The following is a 19,106-nucleotide window of genomic DNA, read 5'->3' on the forward strand; positions in this document are numbered from 1 at the left end:
TTATGAAAGAAGTGGGAAATAGTAAGATCTGGAGAGGACAGGAACTCCACAAGGAGAGCAACAGAACCAGAAAATTTGAACACAGGTTTCTTTCCAGAGACTCATACTCCAAACAAGTACCATGCATGGAGATAACCTAGAACCCCTGCACAGATGTAGCCCATGATAGTTTAGTCCAAGTGGGTTACATAGTAATGGGAAGAGGGACTGCCTCTGACATAAACTTATTGGCCTGCTCTTTGATCACCTCCCCTGATGGAGGAGCAGCCTTACCAGGCCACAGAAGAAGACAATACAGCCACTCCTGATGAGATATGATAGACTAAGATCAGAAGGAAAGAGAGGGGAACCTCCCCTATCAATGGACTTGGGAAGGAGCATGCATGAAGAAGGAGAAAGGAAGGTGGAATTAGGAGGGGAGAGGGGTTATAGGAAGATACAAAGTGAATAAAGTGTAGTTAATAAAAGTTAAAAAATAAGAAATATTTAACACAAAAAAATAAATAATAAAAAAATTCTTGAGCACACACACAAAAGGTGGAATTTCATTAAGCAGGATATTTTTTTTCCTTTTTGTTTTCTTGCCAGGAAAAGTTTGAATATGTTTCTCCCCTCTCCTCTTTTTTGTTCCTGTCCCCTTCCACTCCTGCCTTCCTTGCTCAGTGTGAATTTACAAACATTGCACTTGAATGGATGCAATTCTGATTCTGCGAAAGCATTGCCAAAAGGACCCCTGAAGCCTCACTTCTAAACCTTGAACCCCAAATGCATTCTAGCTATTTTTTTCTTGCACTGGTGATGCAACTCATTTTCTGGGGGGGGGGGGTAGATATCCAGACATGGTGAATTCCTCATCTACCCCTCCCTTTCCCCATGCTTATGTCCTTTAGCACTTTGGGAAGCACATTGACAGAGGTTCCCCACCCATGCAAACCACAATCATACATGTGCTTTCTAAGATTTTCTAACAATTTTTTTCTAGTTGCCAGTCTGTTACCTCGCCTAAAAAATAATCAGCTTGGTTCTCAGGTAACAATCTCTTAAGTGCAGCCAGGCTAATAAGGCAAGTGTCAAAGCACTCAGATGGGTATTCTTCGCACATTGCCAGTAAACTGGCACAGACCCAGGAGCCCAGTGGAGTCAAGCCTTCCCCATTTGGGTTCAGTTCACTTCCTTATTGAAGCCACCTAAGGCTCAAAAAAAAAGTTTGAGGGATTGAAGGTGTAGCTCAGTTGATAAGAGGCAGAGCAGAAGGATCAGACATTCAAGGTCATCTTATAGCTCTTTAGTTTCAGGCCAGACTAGGCTACAGAGAACCCTATCCAAATAATAATAATATTAATAACCACAATACGTTTTATCTAAGAGCATATTTGGCGATCATTGTTCGAAGCCAGAGCTAACCTCAAGTCACCTACTTTCCTCAGAGAGGAAGCAAGGAGGCAACGAGGTCCGGCCTGGCAGGATTTTCTGCACATAGAACCCTCAAGATTGGTAGAGGCTGGAGAGAGGAGTTCAGCTTATGAGACATATCCTGGCTGTGAGCCAACATCTGGCTGTCCTTGACTTGAATAGACTGGCCCAAGGAAATGAAAGTAAGACCTGATGTGGCTCAGGCCCAGATGGAAATTCATGACAGGTAGGTCACATCCTCAGAGAGACTGACAGAGGGTGCATTGACAGTTAATCCAGCGATGAAGTGAAAGGAAGGGCGAAGAAAGGGCAGAAGCCAGACAAACTATAGTGAAGATGGTGCAGACAAACCACCACCTTAGTGGGGCTGCTGCATTGACTGTCATGGGACCCAGAAGGCCCTAACGAGGGCCAGTTCATCAAGATGTAGCCCTTTCTATATCCATATCTCAAGCCCCTACCAGAAGCAGAACCTGGAATCTATCCCCTGCCCCAGGTGGAACTCAGAACTCCTCTTCTAGGAAGATTCCCAGAATAAGTGACCTCAGTGCAGCCATTTATCCCCTTGGTTCAAAGTTCATGGTTTATTCTGGAGAGTGATAACTGGGCTGAGCCAGCAGTGCTCAACCCAGGCCTTGCTTTGAGCAATGTCCATGGGACACAGTGGCCAACTGGCTTTGTGTGTGGTCTCAGATCTGGTAGGAATGTTGGAGATCTGCTGGCCAGGATATGAATCAGACAGAGCTTATCTGTGTCCAGATCACTAAGACTTGAGGCTAGCAGCTGGGTAGATCATATCTTTAACTTCAGGAACCTTCTAGGAAACTTGCCTGCAGAGCTATGCCTTGTTTCCCTATTTGGCTCTAGAAGGGAAGAAAGTGAACTCAAGGATCCATGAAGATTACAAATCAGAGGCAAAAGTGTTTGAGCTGATTCATCATGAATTAGCACATACCTCTGGGTGGGGGCAAGAATTTTCTTCTTCACCCTTGATGAGAATGATGACCCCAGCCAGAAAAAATACAGCCCTCTCACCCACACCGCTGTCTTTCAAGTTTGGGCTCTAAAGCTTCCCACCTTTAGTATGACTGGGCAATATACTTCCAATCTTTGAACTTTACTTTGATACATGAGAACCCCAGTTCGGGAGCATGTATAAGATCAAAAGAGACAGCAAGTAGCACACATGTAGTACTAGTGTTCTCCCTGTCAGTCAATCCTTATGTTTGCAAATGGGTGAATGAAGGTAGTCAGGCCAATTCTCAGGTCACAGCCTTATAAGGATATAGCATTATGAGGAAAACAGAACTATCTGTCTTCCTAATTTTGGCTATTCCTGTATTTCCAAATAGGAATGTGAGTTCTCAATCTTCAGATAACTACCCTCTCCAAACCCTAATTTTCAATTCAGCTGTTTCCAGCTTTGCCCTTATTATGAAATCTTGCTAGCCAGGACCTAACCCTTCCAGGTATACTCTGCATGAAGAGGTAGGGATCAAGGCTCAGCCAGGTGCTAAGCTGGCAGGGGGCAAGGCCCATTTGAGGCCATAGCTCCCCAAGCCTAAGGTCTAGGTTAGCCACGTGTCCCGCCTGTCCCCCAGTTCTTGCAGCTCTATCCTGAAAGCGCAGACCAGCACCCTGGGGTGTAGTCTCTCAAGGAAAAGGATTCCTCTAACCCAAATTGTTCTGGCTTTCTTTTCCTTCTCACTGCATGAGCCCTAAGCCAGGAAATAGGGCAGCGGAAGTCCTGCACCAGTCTAATCTCTCGACACCGATCTCCGAAATGCCTGGCCACAAGGGACCTCTACCCTTATCCCTATACCCACAGGCAAGCTTCTGGGCAGGCCTTATCTTAGAAGCCAGCACGCTGGAGGAAAGAGAAGTCTCCAGGGCAGAGCAGGCCCCGACAGACCCTTAGTGTATAAAATGCTGGAGCTGGCTTTGGCTGTTCAGTGGTTTATTGGTGGCACTAGGCAGGAGAGCTCCAGCGTTACCGCTCCTGGTGTCTCATCGCAGTGAGTCTTGGACTTGGGGGTTTTGCCAGGGTCAGCCAGACATCTCAAACTTTCTCCTATTGCTTGACAACTTACTCCTTCAGCAGATAGGGACCGCTGTTCTCCAGCGTGTTGGGGAGTGGGGTGTGGCTTTGCCAAATCCCCAAAGCTTGGAGACCTGGACAAGTGGATCCCACAGGGATCCACTGTAGAGCACACCTCATGTCCCAGGTCTAACTCATGCACCCTGCTCTATCTCACCTGAAATCTGTGGGCCAGGATCCTAGGACTTGAGTTGGAGACCTCTGGAAGCCTGGCACTCCGGCTTCCTTTGCTTTGCTTGTCACCAACCTGACCAGCCCAAAAGCCTCTGGGTGCCTCTCTGCTCCAAGAAGAGAAAATCAGCAGAACCAGGCAGAGCGCCGCCAAGATGCTCCCCCTCCTGCCACTGCCCTTCCTTCTGCTCCAGGGCTGTGCAGCTGGCCCGTTTGAAAACCCTCAGCTTCTTGCTCCTTTCCAGGGTATATGAGCATCTGCACAGAATGAAGCTGGTTTCCATCATCCTGATGTTTCTGGGTTCACTCGCCTTTCTAGGCGTGGATGCTGCACAGCCAGAGGATGTGTCCTTGCAGTGAGTTTGGGGCAGTGCTTTCTTCATTCCTAATACATGGCAGTCATGGAACAATGAGTGATGGCCTGGAGGGGTTAGAAGGAAGTGGAGATGGGAGCTGGCCGGGACATCACTTGAACTCAAGCCAAACACACCTGCTTGTGTTTTCTAGGTGGGATAAGCTGGCACTAAGTAGTGGAGAGATGGAACTGCAGGCATCCAGCAGCGATTCCTCAGAACTCACTGGTGGGGAGACAGTTCCTATGGAGACTTTTGTTCTGGACCAGGAGAAGGAGAGCACATCTAAAACTCCACAAGCCAGGTAACTACACCCTCTGCAGAGGATGTGCCCTTTCGACTACCCAGGCCCCGGGAGGATTGTCCAGGCCAGACTGCAGCTCTGGTGGAGGGAGCAGGTCCCAGGTCCCTCAGGTTCTGTTTGGCCCTGGTCCGAGGTGCTTAGGGCCAAAGCCCTGGTTGGTTAAGTTTCAAGTGTCCTTCCTTCTCTGCAGCACTCCAAGCTCAGCCCACTTTCGAGTCAAACGCTACCGCAAGATGATGAACCCTGGCTCCCACAACTCTCGATGCCGCTTTGGGACCTGCATGTTGCAGAAATTGGCCCAACAGATCTACCAGTTGACAGACAAAAGGAAGGACCCTGTTGCCCCCAAAAACAAGATCGGCCCTCAAGGCTATGGCCGTTGATGCCGGCGTTCCCTGCCGGAGGTCCTCCAGGCCCCATCTGTGATGTCCTCCCAAGAGCAGACACAGGTAACCGCAGCCTCCGGGACCCACTGAGTCATCCCTAAGCGCTTTAGGATTTAGTTAAGGGTGGCAGCAATGAACAGTTGGGGTACTTTCCCTTTGGCACCTGCTTTGCACCAGGGAGGACTGAGACAAACCTGCAGAGATCTGCCTGGCTGCCCCTAACGGAGGTAGAGGAACCCAAGATCAAGCCAGGCTCACCACACACACTGAGAAGTACAGACTGTTACTCTTCAGGCAGGGTTCTGAGCCGCTGCCTAGCCTGCTCACAAACTGGTTTCTCACGGGGAAAATAAGCCTCATTACTACTTGAACTTTCCAAAACCCAGTGAGTAAAAGTGCAATGCTTGTTATACAAAAGTAACTGTCATATTTAAGTTTGTTTGTATCAAGAGGTGCTTTTCTTATAACTTCAAATATGTAGAGATATTTTTGTACATTATATATTGCATTAAGGGCATTTTAAAGGAAATTATATTGTCACCATCCCCTACTTTAAGAAGTGAAGGTCTCAGCGAGCTATAAGGTTGTTTGGTTGAGTATGTGTGAGTGTGTGTGTGTGTAAAGAGGAGAGCGCCGGATTACCACCTGTGGAAGAAGAAAAGACATTATGTCTCTTATAATCTATTTACTTAAAATATGTGACCTGGGAAAAAGCAAACCAATAAACTGTCTCAATGCTGATTCATTTTCAGTTCATGCATCTAAGGAAGGGTGGTCTTGGTTTGGGTTGGCCTGTGGGTGCTGGTGTCTTGCTTCTTGTTTTGGGAAGACAGAACTTCAGTGTGGGTGTAAGCCAACATTTCTTTACACGGCTTTATCTGTCACGAGTTCTGTTGTCCATATGGGTGTACAAAGCGCGTGTCCTGGGTTCACCACCTTGCGTGGCGGCCAGACCAGGAGAGATAGGGTGAGCCCCAGTAGGTAGGCAAGCATGGGCTTCTCAGATTGCCCAATACACTCCCAATTTTATGGGGGTTGCTCACCGAACCTGAGCTAAGGCATTCTTTGGAGACTTTCTAAGTAGAGAGTTTATGCTGCAGCTGCAGGTATTAAATAGCTACTCAGGCAAAGCCAGCAAAATGTTCTCAAGTCTCTGAGAAACTCTCAGCTAGGAGCCCAAGTCCTCACTAGACCCTAGCATCCATGAGTGGGGCTGTATCACCCTCTGCTGTTTGTCACACATGGTCCCTGAGAGTGGTGGACAGTTTAATAAGTGCAGTTTAATAAGTTCTCCTATGTGGGAGTCAGCACATAGCCTTAATGAAAGAAGAAAGAAAGAAAAAAAACAGTTTGCAGATGCCAACTGCCCCCCCCCGCAACTGCATGATGGCTTGCTGTGCCAGGATAGTTACTCGATGCCCTCATGCTGTGCAGCGAGCAGCTGCTGGCCAGAGACCAAAAGACAGACAGACAGACGTGCAGCCAGAATCGTGCGCCTCTGAGGGCCTGAGACCTTCAATGTTCCTTCTCCCCTTCCAGGCACCTCTTCCTTTCTCTTTCCCAAGTCTTTTTCATGCTCCCTTCCCTTGCCTCTCTCTCCCTTTCCTTTGTCCTTGCTTTCTGTCACCTCCAGAGCAGGTGAGGAGTGCTAGATTCTAAGCTTGAAGGCCAGGTGGCACCATATACATGCCTACGTAGTAGGCTGTGTATTGTCTTGATCAGCCAATCCTGGAAGATCAATTATTGTGCTTTCCTGAAAGATTTACTGGCCATTTGAACACTCTGAGTTGCTTGTGTCTCTAGCTAGTATAGAATATCTGGAAGCTCTTTGGTTTGAAGGATGGAAGTGTCTGAGAATGGCATTAAAGAGCCCTAGCTAAGGGGCAGGATCTTTTCTTCCTTGCAGAAGAAGAGAATTATACACAATGAAAAGAACTGGGCCTGGGTCTGAGTCTACACACAACCTGATAGAGGCAGCTCATGCTTCAGAAGAAAGTAGCCTACATAGCATGTAGAATGTCCCCACAAGGCTTCAATTGTTGACCCCTTGATATAGGTAGTATCAGTCCCATCCAGTTCCATGCCCTATTTGATCTTAACAATTTCATGAGGCTCCCAGTGAGAGAAGATCATAAATTCAGCAACAGACCATCCTGGCCCCAAGTACTTCTTGCTAAGCAGTAACTCAGAACTGTGCCAGGCACTGAAGAGGCACAAGGCATGTATGCAAGAAGAAATGACTAGAAGCTCCAATCCTGTGCCAGTGGGTTCACGGTGGTCTGAAGGGCCTATGGAAACTGACAAGAGCAAAGACTACTTTGGCCTCATTGACAGTGGCCCAAGCCTCTCACTCATTTCCAAAGTTTGTCCCATAGCCACAGAGACATCCAGCCAAAACCTCACTCTGGCAGAACTTCAACTTACCAGACAAAGTTGCCAAAGACAGGTTGGGCACCAGCTTAGGGGCAGCTGCAAGCAGCGAACAGGCATCTAGCCTTCATCTGAGGGATTCTTATGACTTCAGGGAATTCAAGGCAAGTATAAGCACTGTGGTTCAGCTGCTCAACTAAAGTCTTTCCCATTGCTAAACCTGTGACTTGAGACATTTCGGAGGAGACAGAGACCCTCTTATGACCAGCCTGGTACAGTATTTGGGATTAACTAAAGGTCATCACAAAGCCTTGGACCCTACTCTGGAAGATGTTCAACTGACTTTATGGATATATATCCATCTCTATACAACAGCATTTTCATTTCCTGCATGGATTATCATTAGATGAAAACATCACAATTTGTTTAACTGTTCCTGTCTGCTGTTACACAATATAATTTCCTTTATTTTTCCCATTAAAAATGTTTCTTTTGCATTTATTTTTGGGTCATTTTATGACTTATTTAGGATAAATAATTGGAAGCAAAATGTTGGCAGCGTGAGGGGGGCAGAAGTAGGAGGATCACTATGAATTCTAGGCTAGTTTGATCTACATAGCAAGTCACAAGCCAGCCAAAGTTACATAGAGAGACCTTACTTGAAAGAAAGAAAGAAAGAAAGAAAGAAAGAAGAAAGAAAGAAAGAAAGAAAGAAAGAAAGAAAGAAAGAAAGAAAGAAAGAAAGAAAGAAAAGACTATGATTTGGGCTTGTGGGTGTGGGCATACAGGTGGGGGCAGAAGACAGCTGTTGGGAGTTTGTTCTCTCCTTCCGATGTAGGCTGGGGGTCAGTGGGGAGAATGCAGGAGGTCAGTCCTGTGCAGAGCTTCTGCCCACTGACCCACCTCACAGGCCCTTATGATTCTCATACTGTCCTTTATATCTTGAGTACTTAAAAAATCCTTAATTTATTATCTTGTTCTAATAACATGGTTATAATTGTCAGCTGAATCTTCTTCATGCTTCATTTCCTACTATAATCTGAACTTTCTGGTTCATTTTATTAAAGCTTGTTCTGTGTTGTCTGTGTGGACTGGACAGAGGTGAGTCACTCCAGAGAGGCTGTTTGCTTCTTTTTGACTGGTGTGTGTGTGTGTAAAATATAAAATGACTTTTTCCTTCTATGGAGATCAGACAATGTCTCGATCCAATTATTTCCTATTGTATGGAACACTAACATTCAGCCTGTGTCTTGCCTCAAATGGTTCTATTTGTAAATAGCAGTAGGATACATTTTGAGTGCAAAAGCTTAAACAGAATGACTCCATGTCTTGTTTGTGTAAGTAAATAACTGGCACAGAGAATGAAACAAAAACTTATAAATAACACACACAGCAAATACTAGCACCTATGAAGTTATCAAAGTAAATTGGGAACACATGGATATATCAAAACCCTGTCAGAATAAAATAAAATAAAACAGGCTTGTGAGTATACCAAACACACAAGACCAACAAAGGATGCAAACCTTCAACTGGTTCATGTAAAAAGAGGAACTCCTTGCCCTGGGGAATGGCACTCATCAACCTGTCCTTAGACCATCAGGTATGCATGTCTTCAAGGAGCACCTGAATGCCCGATTCCTTCCCCAGGGCTTCTGCTCTGTGCTGGATCAGCTTTGTGACTGTAGTGACACCAGCTCTTTGCAATAACTCTGGGCTCTTTCACTAAGGTCATTGGAGTCCTGTTATCCTTTTAACCCTTTATTTACAATTCTGTAACATTAAATATATGTGTGTATGAGAAGTGTAATGTGTGGTCTGAGAGTTAAGATTAATAATTGTGGTTGGAATAAAAGACTTGTGTTTGCCCTTTTAAGGCTTTGGCTACCGAGTGATATCTGTAATACTTGGTGATATAACACCAAGGGAACTGATATAGCTGTTAATTTGTTAATTCAATAATTAAAAGTATCCATCTGTATGTATGTATATATGTGTGTATGTATATATGAGTCGCTATGAAGGGCTGGCTTGCTTGGAACTCAAAGCAATAGCCTGCCTTTGAATCCCCACTGCTGGGATAAAGGAACTACAAACTGGCTCAGGTATAATTCTGACATAGCTCCCTTCTGCCACCTTCATAATTTACATCTTCAATGGTCTATATGCAGTCTTTTTCTGCCTTAATATCTTAGAACATCCACTTTTTAAAATAATGTCATGTTTTGTTTTGTTTGTTTGTTTGTTTGTTTATTCTTTAAACATTTTAATGTAAAGGAATTTATTTTTGCTTATGATGAGAGGCAGGGATTTCTCTCTCCAAACTGCCAGCCAGTTGTTTAGCATGCATATGAAATAAGATGCACACAGCCTTGCAAGCTGCTTTCTTCAGTCTCCACAAAGAAATCTGAAGTTCTCTGGGGTGACAATGGGGAGAAAGCTAGCCAGGCTCTGTCTTCTACTTCCAGGAAAACAGCTCCACTCCTTTTCTGTTTTATATGTTGGGGCTTCATGTCAGGTTTACATCTTCTTGTAAATGGGTGCTATGATAACTTCTCCAACAGTAAATAGTTGAGTGTTTCTGGTCCTCTCATTCTCTTCTGTTGCTCAGTTTCTCATTTCCTGCACTACCTTAACAATATTTGAAAGCTTATTCTGAAACTGTTCAAACTCACGCAAAAGGTACAGATGATAAAATGAAGATTCTTATATTATTAAAACCCAGCAAATAAAGTTGGTTGTGGTATGGGCCAGCATCCTGTCAACTGTATTCTTTTGACTGCAGGAAGACTGACTGTCATCCACAGCACCCTGCAGGTCCTGCTTCAGATGATCCCAGAGTGACTGCTGAACACCACCCTCCACCTCCCATCCAGATTGCTCTACTCCACCAAAGACAGTCATGAGCTACCCTCACATTGTTAGACAGGCGGTAGTGGTGCATACCTTTAATCCTAGCACCCTGGAGGTAGAGGCAGGCAGATCTCTGAGTTTGAGGCCAGCCTGGTCTACAAAGTGAGTTCCAGGACAGCCAGAGCTATACAGAGAAACCTTGTTCTGAAAAACAACAACAAAAATGCTCACTCAAGTTACACAAGTTGCACATGGTCCAGGATTGCCAGGCTCTTGTTGCTTTTTCATTGAGCCTAGTTGGTAACCTTTGGTGTCAGTTTGATGGACACCAGTTAGAACAGCGATCCTTAACCTCTTTAGCCTATTACAAACACATGAACTTTGTAGAAACTCTGATAAGACCACCTTGCCAAACTAACTGAACTGGATGCTCTCTGGGCATGGCATGGCACCATTGCTATTTCGAGTGTTTAGCTCCTGAGACCACTCCACTTTGTTTAGCTCATACATTGTCATACCTAGGCATCTCCAAAAATGGATACATAACAGATTAGAACAAAAGGTGACTGGTTTATTTGTTTTAGACTCAGGGCTTCATCTAGTGGAACAGCCAGAAACAAAAGGGCTAACTGCAGCCAGAAGGGCAGGTGTTTAGAGAGAAGGCAAGCTGCAGCAATGAGAAGAAAGCCAGCTTGTGATGAGGCAGCATGAAACAGGTGTTCTGGTGGCCTGTGCAGGCATCCAGGAGGAGCTGCAGTGTGCTACTGGGCACCGGGAACAGCAGAGAGCAAGTCAAATTGTGTGAATTTGTAGTTCCAAGCCTCAGGCAGGAAGACTGTAGGTTCAATGCCAGCCTGGGATGCATACTGAGACATTGCTGCAAAAATCAAAACAACAGCACAAACTTAATAGTAAATAAACAAATGAAAAGAATGAAAGAAAGCCTTCTAGAAACAAGCACACCAAAAGAAGTCCTCCTTGGAATTCAGAAAAAGAACTGGAATTAGTGATGAATTGTATCCACCATTCATATGTTAAACTCTTAACCCTCAGACTCTCAGGACCTGACTTTGAAAGAAAATTCAGAAAAATTTAAGAGGGCTGGAGCCAGGACTCAGCAGTTAAGAGTGCTGCTACTGCTGCTGCTGCTCTCATAGTAAAACCAGGGTTCAAGCCTGCACATGCCTTCAATCCCAGCTGTAGGCAGGCAGAGGAAGGCAGATCTCTGTGAGTTCCAGGCCATTCTGGTCTGCAGAGTAAGTTCCAGGACAGCCAAGGCTACACAAAGAAGCCCTGTCTTGAAAAACCATTTTTTTAAATAAGAGAGAGAGAGAGAGAGAGAGAGAGAGAGAGAGAGAGAGAGAGAGAGAGAGAGAAGAAAGGAGAAAGGGAAAGAAAAGAAAAGAAAACTACAGTCTATTCCCCACCATCCACATCATGGCTCACAAACATCTATAACTTCAGTGCCAGAGACTCTGCTGCCCTTTTCTGCCCTCCAAACCCAGTGGCACCTAGCATGAATTTGGTGTACATGCACACACACAAATAAACACTCACACACATAAACTTGAAAAACGAACAAACGAATAAATGAATGTTTAAAACAAGAAGAAAATAATAATATGAGTGTGTCTTAATCTAATCTGTACCTTCTTGTTTCTATTTATTTTTGTGGCCATGAATTTAAGACTCTTTCAGCCTCCTGAGTGCTGGGATTAGAGATGTGCCCACCATTTTCTGTGTCCACAGGAAGGCCCATCCCTAAGTACACAGAGAGAAGTTAGCTATCTGTAAGCCAAGGAGAAGGGACATCCAACCCACAGAATCACAAGAAAACATATGTCTACTGCTTAATTTACCAGCCCTTAGTATTTTGTTGTGGTCCCAACAATTCAATACTTGTTGAAGGAATTTGCAGGAACAGGGCATAGCTAACACCTCAGAGACATAGTACTGTGGCTAGATCTCAGACAATTATGTGACAGGGTCACTAATTCAGGACAAATAGAATTTCGTGTGTGTGTGTGTGTGTGTGTGTGTGTGTGTGTGTGTGTGCATGCTCACATACATGTGTTCCCATGATTATGCCAGAAGACTGTCCAGTGTCTTTCTTTATTGCCCTCATTTTTGAAACAGAGCCTCTAATTGAACCTGGAATTGACCAGTTCAGCTGGACTGGCTGAGCAGGTAAGCCCTAAGGTACCCCTGTCTATCTTCTCGGTACTAGGGTTAAAGGCATACTGCTACTCCTGGCATTTTATATACAAGTTGGGAATCTGAACTCAGGTCCTTGTGATTGTACAGCAAGCACCTTACCCACTGACATATCTCCCCACCCCATGGTTTTTATTCATTCATTTAATAATGTACAGCCTTTGCATATACTTTGTACTGGGTCCTGTTCCAGGCATCAGGTATATTGCCAGTAGGATGCTCCAGATGAAAGAGGATGTTGGAGTGGATTGGAGTGATAGAGAATGAGGTATTGACATTGGAACAACTAGCCATGGAGGTGATATTTGTTAAGTCAGCTTGGCCTTGAATATACTGCTCACAGAGGGGATCAGAGACCCTATTTACAAAGAGGAAACTGAGAGTTGGATCAAATGGGTTATCTATACCCATTCCAAGTATACTATTTTTTCCTAGAGAAGGAAGCTGATTTTCTGTGCCTATAGTTTCCATTGGCCCTAGGTGAACAAACTTAAATATTTCCACCGAAGGCTCCATTTCGTTTCATTGATTTTTTTTTTCTAGATAACAAATTTATTCTTTATAACAAATTATAATATTAAAGGAAATAAATCAGTTTTGCATTTCTGTTTACATCTATACCTTTTCAATCTTGGGGCTGTCCAAAATTATTTTCTTTCTTTTTTTTTTTTTTTCAATGCAGTTTATTCAGGAACATTGAACAATCCTCGGACCCCGGGGAAAGCCAGCCCACAGCTTAAATAGCCTCTGGGTAGCCAACCCAGGCGTGCCATGGGGGCAATGCAGATAGGTCCACATACATGGAAGCAAGCCAGATCCTCGGCCTTAGCCTAATGTGGAGTTGTTCGTTTCATTGATTTTATAAGCAATATTACAACTGTATCTAAACTTTGCTGGTTTTTCTGAAAGGCCAAAGCCCCCCCCCAAAGTGGGAAGCTGGTGTTTCCATGCAGTAATTCCCATGCCACTGTAGACATCTGTGCCACTCTAGACAACAATCAGATACCCTAATACAGACCACACTCATGGTCCAGCACTATATGACCTGGATTGAGGAAAAAAAGGAACAACAACAAAAAATGTCCTCCAAACTAATAGTTTGGTTCCAGATAAAAATCCATCCCAAATTCTCTCCACCACTTTTTTATTACATGATAGACAAATCATTAACACCAAGTCAGAAGACTCTCACTAGTATCTAGGAAGCTTTAGAGTAAACTATCAGGTTAGACCTGACAAGCTGATAACAGGAAATAGCCAGGCCTTTAAGATCTTGCTCTTAGACACAGGCACCCTGTCTGCTTTATCACTGTGGAGGACTCTTCACTCACCTCATTATTTGAAGCCCTGAATTAATGTGAGAGTCCAAGAGAGCCTGGGTGACTTATACTCTGGCCTTGTTTCATTTGGCAGTCAGTAGAGAGGACAGTAAAGGGGTTGGGTGTTGAAATCAGGCAACCTTGAATTTGAACACTGACTCTCCCTCCTCCGAGCCCTGTAATTGTGGACAAATGCCTTTAACATCAGTCTCTATTTCATTAGGTATAAAGCCAGGGGAATCATGTTTACCTTATGGGCTGGTAAGGGTGAATGATACAAGGTGTAGGAAAGCTTCAACCCCTGGTTGGCAGTACAGTCAATGCTCATTAACTGGCCACTTTTAAAAGTAGTAACAACTAAGGATGCCATCTCCTAAAACAAAAGGTGTCTGTTCTTGTGTGTGTGTGTGTGTGTCTGTGTTTGTGTGTGTTTGTGGTGTTTTCCTACATTGATACAGGTGCATGTGCCGGTGATAAATGTGGAAACCAGAAAAAGAGTTTGAGTGCCTTGTTTTGTCCTTTCCCTTCTCAGTTTCTTGAGACAGGATCTCAAGAGCTATGCTGGCAGTCAGCAAGTCCCCATCATTGTTCTGTCTCCCTCCCCATTCTCCCAGCACAGACACACTGGATTTTCACATGGTCCCTAGGATCTGAACTCAAGTCTTCGTGTTTGCTCAACAACTACTCTTACTCACTAAGCCATCTCTCCAGCCCATTCCTGTTCTTTTTCCAACTGAGAAGAGAGAGCTGAAGCAGTTGATAGACTGGTTTGGCATAATTCATATGCAAGAACTAGACTTGAGGATTTCTAACACCCCACCCCAACTCCAATATTCTAAGATATTTCGTTCAGGGAGAGATGAATATCAAAGAGACACAGAAAAAGGCAGTCATGTTTTCTAAGCAGTTCCTCTGGACACATGCTCCCCAGAACTTCCAGTCCTACTTACAAGAACCAGTTATTCAAAGAGACCATGGCTTGGAAAAGGAAGTCTGGAAACAGAATACCAGCTAATTTCATGAATTTCATGGTGCAAAATGATTCTTTCTTTGCAGACATTTGACTCTTCCAAGATGTTTTCTTGGAAGGTATGCACACAATCTTGTTTTCTGAGAGATCCTTGAAAAAAAAAATCTGGTGTATTAATGATCTCTCTTAAAATACCAAATATGGTGGCCAGAAGGGAACTTTTCTTTCTGAATAATAACCAAGAAGGGAATTCTAATGAATATTTTGGCACACAGATGTCATTTTCTGGCTCTTTCAGGACCCAAGAGCAGTAGGTCATAATGAAAGCTGCTGATGGCAACTCTAGTCAATCCAAATGTTTTCTCCATGCTATCAGTTCTCTACATGAAATGATTTAACAGCATGTTTGTGTAGTTGAATGTATACACAGAGTGAAAATTAAATGTTGATATGAAGTGTGGAACATTTCTGTGAAAGATATCGCTTATTACATTCAATGGATTTGTATAGAGTTTTCCTCAGCTGATAAAGTGAAATGACCCTTTCCATGTAGAGAGATGAGAAGTTCATCCTGAAGATGATGCCTATCTGCTTCCCTCCCTCTTTGCCTTCCTCTTCCCTTCCTTCTTTTTCTTGATAGGATATCTTGAAGTTCAGTCTGTCATTGAACTCTGTGTATAGCGGAGAGTGACCTTGAATATCTCACCCTTCTGCCTCCACTTCCCAAGTGCTGGGATCTTGAGAATATGTTGAAACCCTGGTTTTATGCAGTGCTGTTGATTCAATACTGGGATTCAGATGCTAGGTAAGTACTCTACCAATTGAGTCACACTCCCAGCCTCAAGACCATGTTTGATGTAGGAAAGTAAAATAAGCTCATTTGTTTGGAGTCAAAGCCACACAATAAGGCAATGAATGTCATCCCCATCTGGTATACCACCTATCCGGAGGCTCTTCTATGAGCTGTTGATGCTGTATGTTCGTGTTTGATTGTGTAACTTAAAAAAAGGTCAAGGCAGCTCATTTTTCAGTTTGCATTCCATGCCAGAGTAAAAAAAAAAAAAGTAACCCTCTACTTCCACCTGCTGTTTTCTTTGAAATACATTTGTTGGTTGATCTTTGTCAAATGTCTTGAAGAATTTGGGGGCTGTGAAATGTTTGTTTATATAGCTCTGTACTAACAGATCTGATATGTTATGTTAGGTGCTAGGATAAATTGTATGGTCCCATGGATGCTTGCTCTATGTTAAGCTAGTTTAATGGCTATGTGCACCATCCACTAGAATAAGCTTGCTGAGACTCAAGAGGACCTAGGGAGTACCTATAGGGTCTTGCCCAGTGAGACCCCCAAGCAAGGTCCAAGACTTAAGAGTTTGGGTATCTCTTCCTCATGGAGCATCTATAGCATAAGAGCCATAACTGAAGGCTGGTTCCCACACAGGACTGTTCTCTGATGGGTATGTCAAAGGTTAGCATTCCCATCCCACCCCACCCTGGAAGCAAAAAATGCTCTTCCTAGTAGAACTGGCTGGCAGGCTTCAGATGGAGTTCACTTGTGATGTCTTTGGGTGTTTTATCTTTGTCTTCTTTGAGGAAACTGAGGCAGATGAAGGAAGAAGCATTTTCCGGGAAGTGAAGATAACACTCCCAGGTGGAAGACTCTAGGTTACATATGGAGATATTGGTAAAGAGTTCACAGTCTGGAGAGCTGGACTGGCCTGATAGGGGCTCTTAGTCATCTTATGGGAGTCATAGAGGATAGAGATGAGCTATCTTGACTGTTCTAGAAAGTGGGATTTTCCTCTTTACCGTCTTCGGGAAGATGTAATCATTTGCAAGAGTTTCTTTCTTGTTGTCCCTTAGGAATTCTCTAAATTGTAATATTTTTATTGGCAGAGATTAATGTGCCTGATAAATGTTTTTTTTTTGTAGTATTCTTTTTAATGTCACATCTAATATTTTTTAAATGACATAGAGCATTAAGGAAATGACCTTGGAAATTTTCTCCTATCAGATGGTGCCTGATAAAACAAAGTATGAGTTATTGCACTCCTGTGTCTTGCACTACAGCTCATACACAAGGGCACATTTGTTGAATACCTGAGCCCAATCACCTTTCCACATATCTTCAGAAGTCCTGGTGTGGGTGGAGGTAGGGAGGAGTAGGAGGAAGCTTCCCAGGATAACTGAGATGGACAGTTCATGGCAAACAAACCCTGAGTGCTTGAGTGTGATAAGGAGATGGAAAGCCATACTGTATAAGCTTCAAAATACAGATGCATTTCCTACAGAGTAAAAATGACTCTCAAAAAACTAACAAGAAAGTCGTACCATGGAAAATCCCTTCCTCCCATGTCTGGTTCTCCAACTCTTGCCCTTGTTAATGTGGTTCACAAGCCTGCTCTTTATACATCATACATTTTCTTGTTTATGTCCTGTTTTTCTGTAGGGCTGTGTAAAAGCTTTGGGAACTTTCCAGCCTGGCACAAGCCATGTCAAGAGGCCAGTTATTAAAGTAGTATTTTCTTGGAGGGTGGGAGCAATGGGATCATGGAAATGGAAATTAAGAGAACCCAAGTTGAAAGAAAACTCCTGAAGGTCTAAGGTAATGACTCAATTGTCCCCTCCTCCCAAGGTACTCTTGACAGTTCTTATTTCTAGAAGATTCTGGGTTGTCTCACTTTTCTTTTCCAGTCAGGGAAACAACTGTTCAGGTGAATAATAAGGTGAGTGCTTACTGGTATACTTGATTTGAGAAGTGTGGGAGCCCACTATTCCTTGCATCTGTTGTGTCCTTGGCTTACCCCAGAAGCCTTACCCCAAACTCAAAGCTCCAGCCAGAAAGCGCAGCCAGCTTCCTCACTTTGAGTTTGTTGGGAGAGTAGAGACAGCTATTGCTGAGAGAACTGAATATGACCAGTAGGTTATACAAATGAACCGATTAGTCATAAGGTCACCACAGCTGCAGCCTGAGAAAGGTTTTCAATAGAAGGACATGGGTAGGATCCATGATGAACAGGTGGACAAGGCTATGCCTTCTTTAGCAAGTTTGTCTGTTGATGAGCAAGAAGTCTGTTGGGCAGTGTTAAGGCAGGATTGTTTTGTAGTGTTTGCCATGCCAGCTTTCATGTCTCTTGTTGTGTCTGGTGAGTAGGATGCTGTCAAGAAAATACAGTGAGGCTTCTCTGAGCTGAAAAAGAGCACTTTTGCAATTTGCCTTTTGTCCCTTCCGTCTGTTCAGTCTGTAATCTTAGTCACTACAGACTGTTTAAGTGAGTCACCTAAAGCAAAGCTGCAGATATGCTATTATTTCAGCCATAACAGGTTTGACATGCAAGCCAGCTCCTAGTTATCACTCATGAGGGAGCAAGGGACTGTAGCTGTACACTCCCATGTATTTTGAGGCCAACTTTAAGAACATCCAGAGAGCATGAAATGCCTCAGATGATGCATTGGTCCACACATCTTGGAAATTCAATATGCTGCAGAGGCAAAGGGTCTTTGCAAGCTCCACATTCCTCAGGACCCAAAACACATGAGGGTTTGCCCTCATTCATTACCTCTCCCTTTGCCCCGTCCCCACATGAGTGTGTGCAGAACCTTAGGGAAATTTCCCGGAGGCCACACAAAGGGGTTAGAGGACTTTGAGAATGCTCTGAGAAGGAAATAAAAGCTTTAAACAGAACATTGTGCCGTGCCTTGAAAAGTCATCTAGTTCACACTTGTGTCAGAATCTAAATATTGTCTGAAAAATGGCTAAATTTGCCAGGATCGTGAGCACTGAAACCACTCAAAATAGCTCTCAGGAATCTTGAAAGCCAATGTGGCTCTGGTAGGGAGTGGCACTCAAACCGGTAGCTGATTATAGGGAGGTTTTACTCTGCAACTCTTGGAAATGGCAGATGCCTCTCATCTTCAAGTGAGTCAGTCTCTCTTTCATCAGCTTCAAGTGTGGGAAGGGGACTTGTGCCTATCAAGTAAAGTCCTTAGTACTGTAGGCTCTGAGCCTTTTCTCCCAGTTCTGTCAGAGTGTTGCATCTTAGTATGCAGCAACAGCAGCAGCAACAGCATCTACCAGCTTTCCTCTGCTTCTGACCCCACCCTGGATTGGCTAAATCCAGGTTCTCTTCTGCCAGGCAGCTGCAGGGTAGAATTCCAGAGCTGTCCCAAGGCAGTTCCCAGCAGTGGATGGTGCTGCACTACAGAAGTCAGTTTGCAAGTCCATCCTTTGGAATCTGGAAGACTGTTCCTCAGGAGAATGTTATGCAGTTTGGCAAGGTTTCCAGGCTAGCCCAAACCACTGAATAAACCCAGAATGGAGTTAGAAGGAAGTGCTCTGATCACACCATTGTAGGTGATAGAGACATTTCCTGTGTCCTGTGGGATGCACTGTGATGTGTGATTTTAAAGTTACCTGAACCCCTGCTTTGTAGGGTGTTGACATAGTAGCTCCCACACTGCACTTCCCCTTGGGCTCAAGTCCAGACTGAATCATAAAGAGGAAAAAAAAGCTGATTGCTGGCACTTCTTTCTCTGCTTCCTGACTTCACACATGATGTGACCAGATGCCTTATGCTGTCACCATAAACTTTCCACCCACAATGGACTGTACTCTCAAACTGTGAGCAAAAATAGATCCTTCCTTCCTTAAACTA

General features: G+C 44.0%; 1 protein-coding gene across 1 annotated transcript; it reads left to right on the forward strand.

Annotated features, from left to right (window-relative positions):
* Positions 1 to 3,949: 3,949 nt before the first annotated feature.
* On the forward strand, positions 3,950 to 4,722 carry LOC132651361 (pro-adrenomedullin-like). Its single transcript, XM_060376584.1, has 3 exons — positions 3,950 to 4,038; positions 4,190 to 4,339; positions 4,530 to 4,722. The coding sequence occupies exons 1-3, from the start codon at positions 3,950 to 3,952 to the stop codon at positions 4,720 to 4,722; spliced, it is 432 nt and encodes a 143-aa protein (XP_060232567.1).
* Positions 4,723 to 19,106: the final 14,384 nt, after the last annotated feature.

The sequence above is a fragment of the Meriones unguiculatus genome, assembly GCF_030254825.1.
Source record: "Meriones unguiculatus strain TT.TT164.6M chromosome 13 unlocalized genomic scaffold, Bangor_MerUng_6.1 Chr13_unordered_Scaffold_50, whole genome shotgun sequence".
Taxonomy (NCBI): domain Eukaryota; kingdom Metazoa; phylum Chordata; class Mammalia; order Rodentia; family Muridae; genus Meriones; species Meriones unguiculatus.

Bases quoted from the DNA above. Each gene is read 5' to 3' on its own strand.
- LOC132651361 (XM_060376584.1), top strand. From the start codon at position 3,950: ATGAAGCTGGTTTCCATCATCCTGATGTTTCTGGGTTCACTCGCCTTT. The intron at 4,039-4,189 runs GTGAGTTTGGGG...TGTGTTTTCTAG, and splicing joins CCAGAGGATGTGTCCTTGCA to GTGGGATAAGCTGGCACTAA. The intron at 4,340-4,529 runs GTAACTACACCC...CCTTCTCTGCAG, and splicing joins TCTAAAACTCCACAAGCCAG to CACTCCAAGCTCAGCCCACT.